The following is a 17,429-nucleotide window of genomic DNA, read 5'->3' on the forward strand; positions in this document are numbered from 1 at the left end:
TGAAACAAATTTAGGCACTCTGCTTCTTGACGATCCATGGGATCTATACAGTTACCTGATTAGGAGATTTGGGAACGAATACGCTTGGCTAGTGGAGACGAGTGGGCCTTCTTCGTTTCCAAAGGTCGCGCATTCCTACGGACTCATCCAATTGTTTTAGTAGATTCCCTTGTTTTCTTGGTAGCCTAGTCGGGTTGTTCAAAAACTTCGGGCGTGCCGAGGTTCTTAGTAAATTCAGGGTTGATCGACATGTAAGCTTTGATTCCAAGGTTTCCAACACTTGAAGAAATTCCGAATGGGTAGATTTGGATTCAATAGCCCTGGAGTATAATTATGAAACCTGAGCTGGATACACTTTCTCTAATGGCCACTTAATCCACGGGTGGAAGGACTCGTGCAAATATGTAGAGATTCCCGATAGCACATGTTCAGCCCAGCCGTCCATGAACCACGCTGAGCCCATGTATTTCAGAAGCACGGCCCAATGTGCCAGTATAACAAGGGCATGTGGCTCCTTCTGCTCTATAGAGCCAATTATCTCCTGGGGGAGACGATAAAGCCATCCTATCAAAAGATCCATCAATTCCACACCAGAAGAACCAGCAGATCGTCTCTCGTAAACCTCGCGCATGATTTCCAAGAGATCTTCAATGACAGCCAAGTATCTGCCACGAGCTTCACCATCGGCTATATCCCTCTGAACGAGCCGCCGAACTGCTTCCGTTTGGACGGTGTGTTCATGCAATTCACGTCGCATCTCAGCCGTTAGGGTATGACTCCAGTCATTGGGCCCTGGCTGGAGAAGCCCACTGAAGACCTCAGCATGATGAGATAAAACAATTAATCGCACTCCACGCATAAGAACCAGCCATTCGGCGGGTCCGCTGTCGCTGAAGATAAGGTATTGTCCTGGTCGCGGGCCTCTGCCGAAATAGATGAAACATATCATTACCGCGGACATGTAAATTTTTTGGCAGTTGTCGGTGTTCAGCTCAGAAAGCACTCTTGTAATTGATCGCGTTCCGAAGCTGAAATGATTGTCGGCTTGTTGGATGTATTGCTCTCGGAGGTCTGGCTGTTTGTAGGCGAGATGGAGGGCAGATAAAGCGAGAATGAGGTGTAGAATGGGTGGAAACTGAATTCCCCAGTGCACGAGGTGCTTTTGCCACAGATTACTGAGATCTGCGCCAGCCGTCATGCTCTGGTATGTGTCGATGGTGTAATGGTGAAAAAGTTGTAAGTCGGCCACGGTGATGGTGCTAAACAGACCCGAGGTACTATCGCATTGGGTTCCAGTTGATTCGGTCAATTTTGATGGTTGACCGGATATCTTGAAAGTCTGTTTGAGTCCTCCTGTCGCATAGCGATGAGGTTGGTATCGCCTTGGACATGGCCGCTCAGTGGGTGCTTGTAGAAAGCTTGGGGATTGCGATCCGGGTGACTCTACAGTAGAGTTATATGCGCATTCGATCAAATGACTTGAACAGTTGGAGCAGCCTGGTCTTTTCTCGTCGCACTGGAACGAGTTAGTTTCCGGTAGCTCAATGTACCGTCGTTGAGAGAAACAGAATAAATAACGCAGTATTTTCAACATAGTGCCAATGAGCTCAGAATACAGAGAAAGCGGCTAATATGGGGGATTCCAAGTTGTGGGAAAGCACAAAGTAGTATCAAATAAATACTCAAATGCGAAAGATGTGGGCAAATATAACAGCAGGTAATAGCGGGACTCAAGAGACTTACCTTAATACGACGCCTTTTGCAATTTGCACAGCCAAGGCGCGACTTCCGATGCGTCCGCCGTGCCCTAGTGGGCTTTGCGTCAGAGAGATCAATATCCATAAACTAGCGGAAGGGGCACAGTAGAGCGGAGTCGTATTCGCTTTCAGCGGCGTTGGACAAGACCCTGAATTTAGACCGAAGGTTGAAAATAGGTGCGTAGAGCCTATTAAAGGAGCAATAAGTCCCTTTGGGGGTCTTGTTCTTACAATCTTGATAGATTGTTGGATACTAAAATTAGATGTGGGGGGTTGCGAATACGCAGTTATTTCCTAATTCGGCATCAGCTCCATGAGTGATAAAGTAACGAATACTCGCATGGGTTTTAGATACCCACAGTTGTGTACATTTAGTGGCCTAAATATGCATATGATCCATACCTTACATTGTCATACAGGCAGATATCTGTCAAAAGGTTAAGAAGATTCGGAACACTTAGTAAGTACGGGTATCCAAATATCTTGTGCTATATAATTCAGAAAGTGTGTATGTACAGAATCTCACGTCCTCTCAACTCCAGTGCATATGCAACATTACTCATCCTTCTTTTCCTTTTTCTCCTCCTCGGGCTGACCCTCCCCATCAGTGGACTCCGATTGTGTCTGAGGAAGCCAGTAACGTGCAATCAAACCACCCAAGAATTTCTGATCAGCCCACTTGACCAAACCATAGAGAATCCAACCCCAACCCCACAGAGACATGCCCATCATACTTGTGACCAACAATACGGGGCCAAGAATGAGCAACGATAGAACAGCCCAGAGCAATATCGACACCGCAGCAAAGACGAACACGCCAGCCAGGAATACCAGTAAAGGAACTCCACAGCAAATCATTTGACAAACGATCAAGGTTGATGCGGCAGGACGCTTCAATGCAGCTTCATACATCGCAGCTTGACGAGGCGGAGGAAGCAACCAGGCGACGAATCTCTGAATGCAGGATTCGAAGTAATCAAAGGCTTGAGGAAATAGCGTAGCGAACCATGCTTTGATGGTGGACCATATCGATGAAAATGAGAGGTTGTTGTCGATGCCTTGGCCTTTGGGGGGAGCATCGTCTGAAGGAAACTGACCTGGCAGGGCAGGGTCGGCCAGGTCCTTTGTCGTTCGGTTTAGCTTCTTGGGCGCTTTTGATGTACTTTTCTTGACCGCTCCGCTTGTTGATTGGACTTTGTCAACAGGAATTTGCCCAGTGGCCCCGCTAGTGAGATTATCCAGGGGCATTGTGAAGGCTGGTAGGTTCGTACAGCCAATGTGTAAAATAGAAGGAGAGATGGTAAAGTTTTAATAAAGATTAAAATCTAAGGAATTGATATTCGGGATATCCAATGTTGTATATCAACCTGGGAATCAGATAACATGACGTCAGGGGCGTTCTACCAACTGGTTTGGGTTGATATTAATTCTGCGTCACTATATTACCCACGCTACACTTGGACATTTTGCAGTTGTACAACTGCTCTGCTTAATGCGTTTAATGGAATATCATTCCAAGGCTAAACAATCTAAGCTTTAAACATCGGTACAGAAGAAATTTAGATACCTGGTTTAGATAATGATACTGCTTGAATACATAGATAGAATCATCTCATTAACTATTTCTGGGGGGAAATATGGGTAAAGGTCTAATCGAAAAGAACGCTATGCTACGAATCATTGGTCAGAGGTGCCATCGCGATCATCAAACATCATGAAATCGGCATCATCAACTTCATCTCCTACGACTTTCTTCCAAGCCTCTTTTACAAGGTCGAGGGTGTCGTCTTCGAATGCCAAGTCAAGGCTCGATGGGGGGAAATTGTAGCAGTGAGAAACTTCGTCTTCAACAATAAAACGCTGGGGCGCACCATTGCTAAGAGGTCCACGATGGGTGTATCGCAAGGACCACAGAACGGTGGCCGGGAGACCTTCTGCCCGAATTAGTCTATCGACAGCGGACTCGATAAGCGCTTGACCTTCTGGTCCAGCTAGTGCCACACTGCAATAAATGACACCTGTGACAATCAATTAGCCACATGAACGACAATATTGTTTGACGAATCAAATTTTGAGAGTGCTCGTGATCAGGTGAAAAAGTTTTCAACATAGCAAGTTCAGGCAATGTAGATAAGTTTTTTATAAAAAATCATCATGCGAGCGGTGGGGGAGAATATAATAGGCAGGATTGTATAGGGGATGGCTTACTCTGCTGTGGTGGACACTCGCCAGTGTCGCTTGAATGGACCTGGAGATAGACTGGTGGGGATTGGGGGCTGCCCAATGTGTCCCCTGGGAACATGAGAACTGCGGTTGCGGGCACAGGAGCACCTTCAACTGTAGCAGGGAAAAGAGATGGGAAAGTAGCTGACACAACACTGATCGAGCGGGCGACCTCGACCAAGGGAGTCAAATTCTCTTTGGGAGAAGTATCCAAATTCGAGTTAAAAAAATATTTTCCCTGAACAGGCCCTTCATTCAGTTTCAGCAGGAAGGGATATTCGGAATGTTCAGAGCTGTTACGCCATAAACAATCAGAAATCCGCGTATCCAGGGCATATACACCCCCTCCCACAGCGGATGCGCGGCAGGCGGCTTGCAGTATTTCAGCTCCACCGCCATACTTAGGAATCACAGCACCAAACCCAGGGCCAAGATGGCCAATGGATGACAGATGTCTTTGAACCCTAGGTAGAGCATAGCTGGCGGAAGTATCTTGCTGAGAAAGCTGTGACAGGGACAGCGATAGCAGAGGATTGTGAAGTTCCTCTGGAACGCTGAATTTGGAAGCCAAGTAATCGTTCAGGGGCATTGACATATCCTCATCTTCAATTGAAGCGTCATCCTCATTGGGCTTAGTGATATGACGCAACAATCGCATGAGGGTTCTCTTGGACTTCATGCTGATATGAGTTGCAGCGAACACATCCTCCCGGTTGCCAGGCACGCGGTAGAAAATCTTTTCCGCACCGAGCTCGCCATTTTTAGAATCCGGCTGTTCAGGTACGTAAATCCACCAGCTTCCAACAGCCATAAACTCCAGCTGTCGAAAGACTTTCGAAGTGACAAGGGCTGACATTAGTTGAGAACGGGCATATAGGAAATATGGGGAGAGGGACAAAGTGTAAGCACGGCTAGATGCAAGTTTGGGGGAAATGCCCGTCTCCTCAGATGATGGAGACACTTCAGGTTTGAAGATCGAGGCATCTTTGAACGTTGATCTATGTTCGTCTGTTCACAACATAATATTAGCCATGAACCAACCAGCCACACACAAGAGCAATTCACCTTTATTGACCTTCTCTGCCCACTCCTGGGCCTCATCAAGACTGAAGGCTGCATCTGAACCACCATAATACTGGTTTGGGTCGATGTGAAGAACCTTCTTTCCAGATCGTGAGAGGGCCCTTTGGGAGTGTGAGTGCTACTCACAACCGCCCTAAGAGAGTCACTCACAGTGCCAGAAGGGACTGAGAAATCCCAGTCCCATTAATGATCACATCCCACGTCGTGTCTGACAAAGTTTCCATGATGTGGGGGTTCAGGAACAGAGTCCTAGCTGCAGGTAAGTCTGAGTATTATAGCCAAATCTAGCAGCTCAAGCTCTCATGAGGTTGTGGAATTGGATATCTGATGCAACCAAAGCATTCCTGGTATTTCCACAAGCTTCGATGCTGGAAATCCCATAAACTTCAGGTTGGGAGAAAGAAGAAGAAGAAAAGAAAAAATTGGAGAAAAACGCGGGAAGTACGCGTGAAGGCGGTCACGAGGTCCCCACTCCAGTTAACAGCCCTGACAACAGAAATAATCGACCTTTAAGAACATTTTATGAAGGAATATTGTTTCTTGGTTAAATGAACTCAGAATGTGTCTTCAATTGCATTAAACGTGTAGAAATTCTAATATTACAGTACTGTACTCACCAGCTTGTCTCCGACCTTGGAAGGTAGCAGGGTAGCTACTTACCTCTAATGGATAATATATACCTCAGAAATTACTTTTGTGGGCTTCCTTCTCTACAGCCTTGTGAGCTTGGGCTCTCTCTTCTGCTTCTATCGTATCCTCGCATCTTTACACAGCTTCACATTTTTCAAGAAAAAACCACAATAAGCATTCATGAAAATGAAACAGAAACATCGACAATGATCATTGAACCTCCTATCCATTGACACAGTCCGTTTACAGCCCTCACCGAAGCCATGATCTAACTCCCCCCGGCCAGAAATACGACTCTCCCAAAGGCCCGGACGGGAAGCTCAACCCTAAAGAGTATGGAGGTGCAGATGCCTTCTTCGATTTCATAACGAGCATTGTTCACCATTTTGTGTTTTCGACTATATTCTCTCGCATATTCTGTCTCCCAGACTGCTCTATTTGGATACTCTTTGGGGCACTGCTTGCCCTCCATGCGCTGTATACAGTACCGCAAGCTCGGGCACTTATTTTGCTGCAGATCCGTCATTTTGGAGGAACGATAGATTCCTGTTGCAAGAACAAGTCTACAACCCGCTAGGATCACATCACAAGCGGAGAGTTTGGATGGCGTAAGGATCACTTGAGTAGCCTCTCAAAACTTAAACAAAATCAGAGAAAGAATATGGAAAATGGTTGGCTAGATAGAGCCAAGGAACGTCTCATGGGAGATAATTGCGCTCAGATGTTTGTTTGAAACCGCCCGCGCGTATGTACAACACCACTTTTTGCCATTCCTTTTGGTTTTCTACGTAGTTATTAACGCTAGATCTAATCGATGTCAAGAATAACTATGTATAAAGTTAGAGCCTCTCTGCCTCAGGCGCATAGTCATGCCTAAGGCCAAGTATTACTCAGCAGTTCCCAAAGAGGTTAGGCTGCACCGCTATATGAACTGAAATTTCGGCGGAACCCTTTTCTTTCTCCATACCACTCCCCGTGTTCTGCACAGAACGGGTTACTATACGATTGTAGCCTGGTCTTCGTTGACGCGGTCCTTCACTGGACTTCGCGTTTGGGAGTGGTAGATAAGATTTCTTGTCACTCTGTATCTGCTGCTCTTGATGGTTCATTTGATGGAAGCGGTTCGTTTTGTAGTGATACATCCATAATCTCATTATTAGAATGGTACCTTGCTGTGCCACTCTCATATTGTAGTTTGTAAAGTCCAGGAGGCTTGAAAAGAGCACCTAGAGACAACAGCGAGGCAATGCTGCCCTAGGATGACTTGGTCCGGGCGCGCCGAAGGTTGTTGTCCCTGCAACCCGTATCGCAGATGGAATATAAACTCTCCAAATTGGGCAGCACCTTTTCTTGTCTGGGAAAGGTGGCTTGATATGCATGACCCTCCACCGTAACATGATGGAATAAGCCGCACCACGCGACTCTCACTCCTGTGTACCTGCTTCAACCACCCGAGCCCGAATGATCTTCAGCTCGTCCACTGGCTTATCATCCACACCGGTCTTGACCAGCCCCATGCGCTGGATCACTCTCATGCCACTTTTCACTCGGCCAAAAATCGTGTGGTTTCCGTCCAGCCATGGTGTTGGCGCAAGAGTGATGAAAAACTGACTACCATTGGTATTAGGCCCACTGTTCGCCATACTCAGAATTCCAGCGCCGGTGTGTTTCAGCTCTCCACGAATCTCGTCCTCGAATTTTTCGCCGTAGATGGAACTACCTCCTCGACCGGTGCCAGTGGGATCGCCAGTTTGGACCATGAAGTCAGGAATGATGCGATGGAATATGACATTGTTGTAGTAGCCGCGCTCGGCGAGGGTTGCAAAATTCTTGCATGTCTAAGAGTAATACATTAGCAAGAATTCCCTAGAAGGTCTGCGAAAGGCTCATACCTTGGGCGCATGGGTATTGTAGAGCTCCACGGAGAAGGAGCCCTGCGGTTAATTAGTAAGTAGTCTTGAGAGAACAACAAAGTGCTAGTTACCATAGTCGTGTCGAAAGCCACTTCGGTAGTCATGATGAAGATGTGAGTGTAGAATCGTAAATAGCAGAGCTAAAACCCAGAGCTGAGAGTTTGTGAGAAGCGGGATCACCCAACTTTACGGAGCAGTGCAGCGACCACGCGAGTCTCAATTCCCATTGGGCTAATTTGTCCGGCAGAAAACCAGTACCGCCCTATCTATATGGCTCAATGATCTAAACTACAACTTATGTTGTACTTGAATTGTCAATGTCGCAGTTAACTAAAATGTGACGCGCCATAGGACGATACGGTGAGACACAAAAATTGAAACAAATATATTTCATACAGATGTAGGTTTTGTAGAAGCAAGTATGTATGTGTACATAATCTTGGTCTTGGAACTTACTACATCTAGTACTAACAGAAGGCCAAGATTATATAGTAGACTATTTGAGTACCATATACAGTATATGTGTTGCAGCTTGTATGTCAGATCCAAGGAAATCAAAAGCCATCAGGCTTGTGTAGATGAAGCAAAGCAACTGTCCTTGTCACAATGGGTGGCCTCCCACCACCCACTTTTCTCATTTCATTCCCTATAGATCACTTTTTTTTTGTTTATCTCCCTTGGACTAGCACTTATAGTTTTACAGTAAAATCCTACTATATATGGAGTGGGTGATAATGCCTTTACAGGATATGGAAGGTGGGTTTGCCGTTCTAAGGCGAGACCGAGCAGGCAAAATCTAGTAGATATAGTGTTGGCTATCTGGGAAAGGGCTATTCAGAGTGTCTGGAGTGCTGGGAATCTTCACAGTGAATTTGGCAACCGACAAATGACAAAGAGGGAACATTGAAAGTATAGATGCTTTTTCAATTGAGTATCAATGATTCAGTCTTAACAATCTTGCTTTTTTATTCATTAATTGTCAATTGAGCTTGTGCATTTTTATCCTTAGACCTATAGAGACTTGGAATCTTGAAATAAGAATGAGATGAATAGCTAGATGTGAAGAAATAAGGTATAAAGTGAGCAGAAAGCGGTGAGTTAAATTATGCAGTGGTCACTAATTAAGCCCCTCCGTGCAAATGGCCCCGGAAGGTCAACAAGCTACCTCAAAGAATCTCCAACACGACCAACCCTTGTGGCCATCATGGTCTAATCCATTCTTTTTGTATATTGGCCTTAATTCACTGACATTTGCCTCGTGCTTACGGTCGATAATTTCTTGTTCGCCATGACCGATGTCAGCCCTGTCGCGGAGCTTCTTGGACAAGCCCTCTACCACTTCGACCGTTTGAGGCCACTTCTTCCAACTTACGGACACATAATTGTTTCTGCACTTTTTCCAATTTGGATCGGTGCACATGCATCTTTGACAAGACCTTCCTCCGCCGCCAAAGCTCCGAAGAAAAAAGCCGGCAAGGATAAAGATGAATATGACACGGATGACGAAGAGGGACATGGCCCTTTGCAGAAGATGGAAGGGCTTGAGCCATCAGATGCCCTGATCTTTCCATTGACTGCGGGGCTCACCCTCGGTGGGTTATACTTGGTGATCAAATGGCTGGAAGATCCAGCCATCTTGAACAAGATCCTTAGCTTCTACTTCTCTCAAATGGGACTCTTCTTTGCTTTTGCATTCGTGAAGGATGTGCTGTTGATGATTCGTTCATTTGTGTTCCCTAGATATTATCGTCAAAGTGGACAATTGTGGAAAGCGAAGCAGTCCGAACGCCATTTCATATCCGAGAACCATCTAGCCAAGACACAATCCATCCGGCATTCACCTCTTCCTGGGATTTTGGGCCGGCTGTCACTCCCAGATATGGTACTGGGGCTACTTTGGACGTACCGAAATGTTTTCTACCAGCGCCTCAAAGTGCGGGCGCATATATGTGGCTTATTTGACTTCAAATGCCTTGTTGGCCTCCTTGATATCATCAGCGGAATCTTAGCATTATCTGCTGTAGGGTACTTTGCATTCGTGGCAAACCCATGGTGGTTGACCAATTTCCTCGGCTTCTGCTTCTGCTATGGCACCCTGCAATTCATGTCTCCCTCCACGTTCTGGACAGGAACCCTCATTATGGGATCCTTATTTTTCTATGATATCTACTTTGTCTTCTTTACACCGTTGATGGTAACTGTTGCAACAAAGTTGGACGTACCAATCAAACTCCTGTTTCCTCGCCCGCCCACCTCTCGTGATGCCCCTGGCGCCATGCCATTGGCCATGCTTGGACTGGGCGACATTGTCATTCCGGGAATGATGGTTGGGCTGGCCCTTCGCTTCGATCTATTCCTCTATTATCAGCGGAAGGGCGCCCAAACGCCACGTATGGAAGGGTCAGACCAGGTAACTCTCAAGCCTGAGTATCAGTCGGCAACCGGCGCTTGGGGAGAGCGGTTCTGGGCACCATCAGTCAAGCCACTCCAGCCGGAACTTCAACCTCCCTACCACGATGCCCGGCAGTTCCCAAAGACTTACTTCAAGGCTAGTTTATTCGGCTATGTTGTTGGGATGGTCACCACCCTCCTTGCCATGCAATATTCGAATCATGCCCAGCCAGCTCTTCTCTATCTAGTACCGGGCGTTTTGACATCGCTTTGGGGCACCGCGCTTATTCGAGGTGAGATTGACACAATGTGGGCCTTCTCTGATGCCGAGGAGGTGGAAATCGAAGAAGAAAAGAAAGAAGATAAAACGGAGGACAAACCTTCTCAAGAGCAGAAGAGTCTCTTTATGCGCGTCTTCTCCGGTGATTTTATGCGTGCATCAACCGACAAGAACACAACGCCGGCCAAGAAACTCGAAGAAAAGAAAATCGATGACTCAAAATCCAAAACGAAATCATCCGAAGAAGGCGGGCGTGATGCTGAGAAGAAGAAGGGCAAGAAGGATCGTGACAGTTCAGACCTGATCTCCTTCTCCGTGTCAATTCCTCGCAGGTCCAAACGTGAACCCCAGGCTAGTTTGCCGACAACGGAAGAGGACGGAGAGGTGTCTATTTCCAGGGATGTCAGCGGAGACAACGAACCGCCGTTGAAGAGAAGGCGTCGCAGCATGATGAATAAAAAATCAGCGATGTGATCAATTGAGTCTCACAAAGCGAATGTATTAGCTAAAATAGATAAATTTAAGGATTGCCAACATGTCAGCCACCGTTTCAATCTACTCAGATACATAGCTCTACATTTAAAAAGCCGAAATGGCAAGAACACTAGCAGTGGTATCATTCATTTGTATTGCATATCAGTTCCATTAGCATTGATCCAATATCCGCTTCATTTCTTCCCATCTCTGAGCAGAAACATCCACGAGGTGGCGCAGATCATCACTGTCCACGGTCCAACCACCATGCTTCTCCATCTTCACAATAACCGTCTTGCCGTTCTCTTTATCAACGACAACAGAAACCCGTTCTTGGCTCAATCCCTCCTCATATCCATCCGGATCGGCGAGGATCCACCTTTGCTGTGCACCCTTCTTCTGCTTCTGCTCCTCAGCATCGGGAATGACAACCGCCCTCCAACCAGCAGCAACATCACCCTCGAAAGAGCAGAACGAGCTAGAAACAGGTAACCCGCGCAGTGACAACTTTCGCGCATCGGACACATCGTCCGAGCAAAGGATCGTCTCGTTATCAGCATCCCACCAGGCCTTGGGAAGCTTCGTGTCCCGAAGCGCGGCCAGGACAGAGGCCCAGGCGGCGTCGAATGGGTTTCCAGCCAGGGAAATGATCATAACATCAATGTAGAGCACCCAGAATGCCTTGACTTCCCGCTCAGGGCCTCCGCTCTGTTCTGTGTCCACGTCCATTCCCTCGCCCGCATTGTGGAATTCTTCCGAGTCCAGATTCGGCGGCTGATACCAGATGCGCAAGTCGTCTGCTTGAACAAGACGGGTAGTGTGCAGGAGGGAAAGAATTTGGTGGGAAAGTGACTGAGCCAGCGCAGAAGGTGGTGCACCGGGTGTAAAGCCTGGCGCGCAGCCAGTGCTGAGGGAAAGGTTGGGAACAAGTAGGTTCAGATCTTGGATGTGGCCTTTGTCTTCCTCAACATGGGATTCAGAGTCTCCTGCCTCATTTGACTTGTCGAAATTTTGCTCTGATGACGCCTGCAACACGCTCCAGGAAGCGATATCTTTGGTGTGTAGGACCTCTGCGCGAACGCCGCAGACAGCGGCTGTGTCGCCGATTCGTACGACGGCGCTGCCGTTTGTGTGAGTTAAAGAGCCAGCATTGGCGGATGTGACACGGAATTGTGAAGTGGCACGGCCGTTCGCGCGGATCGAGGGCTGGTTGCTCGCTGGTGGAGGAGAGAGGTGGGCAAGAAGGTAGGCGTGAGGTTGGAGGCGGGCGAATTGAGATGGTGGAAGGGATAATGATGGAGGTGTCGGGTTACTGGGAGTAGTGATGGACGCCATGACTAACGAGAATGGCTCTACTTTTCCCCAAGAGTGATGTAGAAATAATTGGAGACGCAGAAAAAGCCGATGAGCATGATATGGCAGAATAATTTCCTATCGAAGGCGGTCGAAGCTGTTATTTATGCCTCAGGCACCAAGTGCTAATATGCCAAGACTTTCGCGGGGCTAAACAACATCGTCCCACGAGTATCACCCTCCTAAGTACGGAGTACTTTGGTAGCAAACAAAAACGAATTCCTGTATAACGCGATGTCTAATATTCCAAAGTTGGATATGACACAGCAGCTGTGTGCTATACATCACAGGATGAAATCCTTGCCGTTATGCAGGAACCGGAAAGCTGCTCTTACGTCGAATGGTTTTCTTCGACATGCTGAGATCTTGGATCCTTTGCTTGATCCTTTGCTTCCCTTGATTCCTTGATTCCTTTGCTTGCATCGGTAAATGTGGTCGATACATATCTCACTATGGAGGTCGTCCGAGGGATATAGTTTCCTACTGGTTGCTATTCACTTCGGCTAATAAGGCCCAAACATATAGTGTGCATAGACAGCTTCCCTGGTCTTTTCTATAGCTTTTTCATGAGGTCACATACACTAACAAAAGTCGCCGAGACAGAAATTGAGATACTCAGGCCTACAAATTAGTGATACATACATAGTTCCTGCGCGAGCACTCCCGTAATTCGGCCAATAACCAGCACCGGAGATTATGAACTTCCTGATAGTCTGATTATAATTGGATGAGTACTTACGACATGAATATGAATGAGAGAATGATACCCTAAGTGTTCTGCATATTCCCCGCCCACGCTAATGCGACTCGATCACCCCCAGTCACTCTGCTGCTAATATCGCCGGCTGTGATTGGGCTGCATAGCGCTAAACCGTCACATATCACTGGAATATCCCTATCACAACAGCGAAACGCCTGTACTTTCATAAATCGGTCTGCAATCGTTGTTTTTCATTGGCCCAGTTTCTAACCAGCCACAATATTCTGTTGGGCTTATTCTATCACAAGGCCGAGACTGCAAGGTTGTGTGGCTCCCCGCTTCCATTTTCACATACATTTAGACTGAATTTCCCTCGAAAATTGCTTTTCACTTCTTGACTTTAATGGCATCAATATTGATAGCTCCAATAAAGATATGAGCGTTCGACTATAGTACAAGAGGGAAGACTCTTGTGCGTGGCACGGAAGGTAGGTTACTCTGTGCAAGACTGTATATTGAAATTGATCTAACTCAAGTAATTACAGAAAAGAACACTAGTGTTGCCGACCAACGCACTGCAAAATGCTGAGCAGCGTTTTTTCCCTTGCCAAGCGCATCAATGTCGCGATCACAGCATCGACGACTGCAGCCGAGGCGGCTGAGATGCAGCGAGATCCATGGTCGAAGTCGGCAAAATATGGGGTAGGATTTGTCTATTTCGCCGTCGTACTACTGATAATCACGACCTTTGTCCGATGCTGGCATAAATGGGGCGACAAGATGCGGATTGCCCTCTATAAAGAAAACCGACCAGAGATATTTCGCGACGACTCAGTACCGGACGAGTATGAGCTTCCAAGCGCAGGCACTGATGCTTCCAATGCCCAGTTCTTTCCATCGCCGACGGCAACCTCTCAACCCAAGAGGCGTGAATCAATCCTTGCTAGCATAGTCCCCTTGAACAAGGCAATTGCCTTTTCGCGATGGATCTTCTACCGACCAATTCCCACCGTGAAGGTTTGGAAGATAGAGCTCGTTTTCCCGTCTTTGGCAATCACGGCAATTGTCCTGGTTGCATTTATCTTCGTCACATTATACTGCTTCGTGCCACAGCCCTTGTACTACTGGTCAATTGCGCTGGGGTCGCCGCCGCTGGCTGTTCGGGCAGGTATGCTGGCAGTAGCTATGATCCCCTGGATTGTTGCACTCAGCACCAAGGCTAACTTTATCACTATGATGACTGGCCTTGGTCCTGAGCGGCTAAATGGGTTGCACCGCTGGTCAGCCTATATCTGCCTATTCCTCAGTTTGGTTCACATGATCCCGTTTTACATCACTCCGATTTGGGAAGATGGCGCTTTGGTCAACTACAGCGCAGGCATCCCACCACACGCCTATGTGTATGGGACTGGAATTGCAGCGCTAGTTCCTCTGCTTGTCTTGTGTATCCATTCTCTTCCAATCTTTCGCAATTGGATGTATGAGCTCTTTGTCTTTGTCCATATCCCAGTCTCGTACGTCTTTGTGGCGATGCTTTTCTGGCACACGAGAAACTACCTGTCATCATGGGCCTACCTTTTCACAACCATTGCTATTTGGGTCATCTCATATACCATCCGGTTGTTCTACTTGAACTGGACACACCCTTTCCGTTCATCGTTTTTAATCGGAGAAGAGTCGGCCATAACCATTCTTCCGCAAAGTGCTATTAAGGTCACCATCCCTACAAAGATGCGTTGGAGGCCCGGTCAGTATGTCTACCTGCGACTGCCAAGAATCTCTATGATCCAGAGCCACCCTTTCACGATTGCCTCTCTTTGCAGCGATGACTTCCCATCCGCGTATGGTGAAAAGTATCGTGATATGACACTGGTTTTCCAACCATTCCAAGGCTTCACACGCGAGGTGTTTAAAAAAACGTTAGAACATGGCCCCTACAAAACATACAGCGCATTTGTAGAAGGGCCTTACGGTGGTATGCAACGTGAGATTGCTGCCTTCGACGACGTGGTTTTCTTTGCCGGAGGAAGCGGTATTACCGCCATTGCAAGCCAATTGCTGGACCTCATCAAGAAGATTCGAGATGGCAAAGCCATCACCAAGTCGGTCAAAGTCATTTGGGCGCTCAGAAGCCCCGAGACAATGGAATGGTTTCAAGAAGAACTACGAATCTGCCGTGAATATGCACCTTCGAACATCGTCAGCTGTCATTTCTTCCTCACCGGAGTGAACCAAAACAACCAAGTTGCACGGGATATAGTCCAAGAGAAGATCTACAGCATGCTCCAGGGCATTGACAAGCGGAACTCCGCTTACATCCGCGATGAAGCCGCCGGCAACCCTGATATAGAAAAGGAATTGCGCCGTGAGAATGAAGATGGTGTCGCTGCTCTTCCCAATGCATACACAGCCACCCATGCGTCCAATACCCGTCAATACTACCAACCTACCTTGAACCCTCATGCCCCCGCTGCACAAAGCGGTTATGGTAACCCGAACTTCGATTTCGGATTCGACACACCTCAACATGTACCACAAAGGCCGCCTCCAGCACCTGCACCACGGTTTGCTTATTATCAGCCTCGTGCACGGGACCACTGGCGGACTGATTACCTCCGCCCGGACCTCACTCAAATGGTCAATGAGTTTTCACAAAAATTCGGCCGCCGTGCCTGTGTTTTCGTCTGCGGTCCACCGAGTATGCGAGTTGAGGTCGCCAACGCTGTAGCGAAGCTGCAGCTACAGGTGATTATGGACTCGTCAAGAGATGAGATTTTTTTGCATGCCGAGAACTATAACGTGTAATGTAGCGTTGCTGTCTTTTGTTGATTTTATACCCATGGCGTTGCAGTTACTATATGAATATCAAACCGGTTCTTCTAACGCTCAATTTCCGCACGTAGGAGTGTATATTGCGAGAGATAATTTCTCATATTCAACTGTAAGAGGTATCATCATACAGGAAGCGGAAGTCTAGCACAGACACTATTGTAAATCAAATGCATAAACAAATAAAAAGGGTATCCAAGGTACATCAGAAAGCCACATACGCAAAGCAATTTCACTGGATCTCCGGCTTATGGTTGTCGTCTTCCGCCTTGCGCTTGCGCGAAGGCACATCCTGATTTTCAAGGAATTGCGACTCATTCAACTGCTGTATCCCATGGTCACCTTCTTCGCCATCCTCCGCTTCCACCTTCTCCCAGTCCTCGTCTTCCATTTCACCGGGAGAAGTTGTAGTCTGGGCATTTTCTTCTTTCGGTGGATGTGCTTCATCTTCATTCCAGTTCAAATCTAACCGTACGATCTTCGCGCCCGACGGCTTCAGTCGCCGATAGTATTCGGCTACATCGCGATCAACCCTGAATCCACGCGCAATATACCATTCCAGCCCCTCTTCGTTTGCCTCATGGACATGCGCTGTCACGGAGCGGATGTTATAGTGCCTGACAAGCTCGGAAACCTGGTATGAGTCCTTCTCCTTGCGGTCCGGTGGAGACACAAAGAGAAGCGAATTCAACAGTGATGCGGCCACACCACAGCCCCGGTATGGGAAGAGAAGATGTAGAGTCTGAATGTAGAGATTCGTAGGACTTCCGTTCCCTTGGATTTGGTTCTCTTTGCTCGAGTCCTCTGACTGTCGGATTCTCTCTAGCCGACACCGAATTCCCCCGATCACTTTGTCCGTCCCAACAGATGCGACAGAACCCGGGGCTGCACCAACAGGGTGGTCATGGTAAATAGCAACCCTCGAAAGAGAAGCGGTCACAGGATCGGTTATGATAGCTGTGTAGAACGAGCTTGGATAGCGGATGGGAAGGAGTAAGCCCGTGATTCGCGTCAAGGAAGGGATATGCGCTGTATTGACTTTCTCGACTGTGATATGGGGGTGTGGAGTAGCCACACCAGTTGGAATATCATGTGCATATGGGTCAAATATCTCTTCTTTCGAGTGTTTCGGGCCTGGCGTGTTTGCGACAGCTGATTGAGGCGGTTGAACTGGAGGGGGGTGGATAGGAGGCCGCGCAGGTTGGCGGTTGGTCGGGGGAGGAGACAGTGAAGACGAAGAAATTGCTGGCTTCGTCTGATTCTTTGAGAAGAACTGGTAGGCCATCTTGGAGTAATTTAATAGTTGTGAAAGAACAAACAGAGAGCGAATGCGGAGGTACGATAAGAGATAAGCCCAGTGAACAACTTGCTCCAGCCTCATCCGTCTCTTCATCTCCCAGAGTGATATTTCATTCGCATGCAAATAGACACCTCAATAGGTCAGTGCCATATTTGCTGTCGTTGCCTAATTTCTATTTTATGCGTCAATAGAATATCTTCATTGACCACATTGTCTTCCCCTATTGTTGCTCGCTATTAGTCCTACCTCGCCCCCCATTATTGAAGCTCACTGACAATAGGCCTTACACTAGGCTATACAATTCAGCCCCTCCCTATTGTCTTCTTTCATCCTTTTATTTGGCTTCTATGTTTTGGCCTGCTTCTCTTTTCTTCTCTTCTACACCCGTGCACCCATTGCGTCAACCCTGCATAGATTTCCAGTACATGGAGAACTAAACCTCGGACCTAGCGGTTCGGAGCACTCACTACCTGTGTCGCGGGCAGACACAGCCGTC

General features: G+C 47.5%; 8 protein-coding genes across 8 annotated transcripts; 2 read left to right on the top strand and 6 right to left on the bottom strand.

The window, feature by feature from the left end:
* Positions 1-331: 331 nt before the first annotated feature.
* Positions 332-1,198, bottom strand: PGRI_074780 (uncharacterized protein; the record flags this gene model as incomplete). Its single annotated transcript, XM_040795192.1, has 1 exon — positions 332-1,198. One exon carries the CDS (start codon positions 1,196-1,198, stop codon positions 332-334), a length of 867 nt encoding a protein of 288 aa, XP_040652869.1.
* A 1,114-nt stretch (positions 1,199-2,312) lies between these two features.
* PGRI_074790 (seipin co-factor family protein) lies at positions 2,313-3,005 on the bottom strand (the record flags this gene model as incomplete). Its single annotated transcript, XM_040795193.1, has 1 exon — positions 2,313-3,005. One exon carries the CDS (start codon positions 3,003-3,005, stop codon positions 2,313-2,315), a length of 693 nt encoding a protein of 230 aa, XP_040652870.1.
* A 429-nt stretch (positions 3,006-3,434) lies between these two features.
* On the bottom strand, positions 3,435-5,287 carry PGRI_074800 (putative Rab geranylgeranyl transferase escort protein; the record flags this gene model as incomplete). Its single annotated transcript, XM_040795194.1, has 4 exons — positions 3,435-3,775; positions 3,966-4,978; positions 5,033-5,164; positions 5,214-5,287. 4 exons carry the CDS (start codon positions 5,285-5,287, stop codon positions 3,435-3,437), a joined length of 1,560 nt encoding a protein of 519 aa, XP_040652871.1.
* A 1,830-nt stretch (positions 5,288-7,117) lies between these two features.
* Positions 7,118-7,710, bottom strand: cyp1 (putative peptidyl prolyl cis-trans isomerase (CypC); the record flags this gene model as incomplete). The annotated part of the gene is made up of 3 exons (XM_040795195.1): positions 7,118-7,531; positions 7,586-7,627; positions 7,678-7,710. The coding sequence occupies 3 exons, from the start codon at positions 7,708-7,710 to the stop codon at positions 7,118-7,120; spliced, it is 489 nt and encodes a 162-aa protein (XP_040652872.1).
* A 1,184-nt stretch (positions 7,711-8,894) lies between these two features.
* Positions 8,895-10,751, top strand: PGRI_074820 (aspartic endopeptidase; the record flags this gene model as incomplete). The annotated part of the gene is made up of 1 exon (XM_040795196.1): positions 8,895-10,751. The coding sequence occupies one exon, from the start codon at positions 8,895-8,897 to the stop codon at positions 10,749-10,751; it is 1,857 nt and encodes a 618-aa protein (XP_040652873.1).
* A 171-nt stretch (positions 10,752-10,922) lies between these two features.
* Positions 10,923-12,086, bottom strand: PGRI_074830 (3' exoribonuclease family protein; the record flags this gene model as incomplete). Its single annotated transcript, XM_040795197.1, has 1 exon — positions 10,923-12,086. One exon carries the CDS (start codon positions 12,084-12,086, stop codon positions 10,923-10,925), a length of 1,164 nt encoding a protein of 387 aa, XP_040652874.1.
* Positions 12,087-13,386: 1,300 nt separating this feature from the next.
* On the top strand, positions 13,387-15,609 carry PGRI_074840 (putative metalloreductase transmembrane component; the record flags this gene model as incomplete). The annotated part of the gene is made up of 1 exon (XM_040795198.1): positions 13,387-15,609. One exon carries the CDS (start codon positions 13,387-13,389, stop codon positions 15,607-15,609), a length of 2,223 nt encoding a protein of 740 aa, XP_040652875.1.
* A 256-nt stretch (positions 15,610-15,865) lies between these two features.
* On the bottom strand, positions 15,866-16,918 carry PGRI_074850 (GNAT family N-acetyltransferase; the record flags this gene model as incomplete). The annotated part of the gene is made up of 1 exon (XM_040795199.1): positions 15,866-16,918. The coding sequence occupies one exon, from the start codon at positions 16,916-16,918 to the stop codon at positions 15,866-15,868; it is 1,053 nt and encodes a 350-aa protein (XP_040652876.1).
* Between the last annotated feature and the right edge of the window lie 511 nt (positions 16,919-17,429).

This window comes from Penicillium griseofulvum (genome assembly GCF_001561935.1).
Source record: "Penicillium griseofulvum strain PG3 chromosome Unknown contig_6, whole genome shotgun sequence".
NCBI lineage: Eukaryota > Fungi > Ascomycota > Eurotiomycetes > Eurotiales > Aspergillaceae > Penicillium > Penicillium griseofulvum.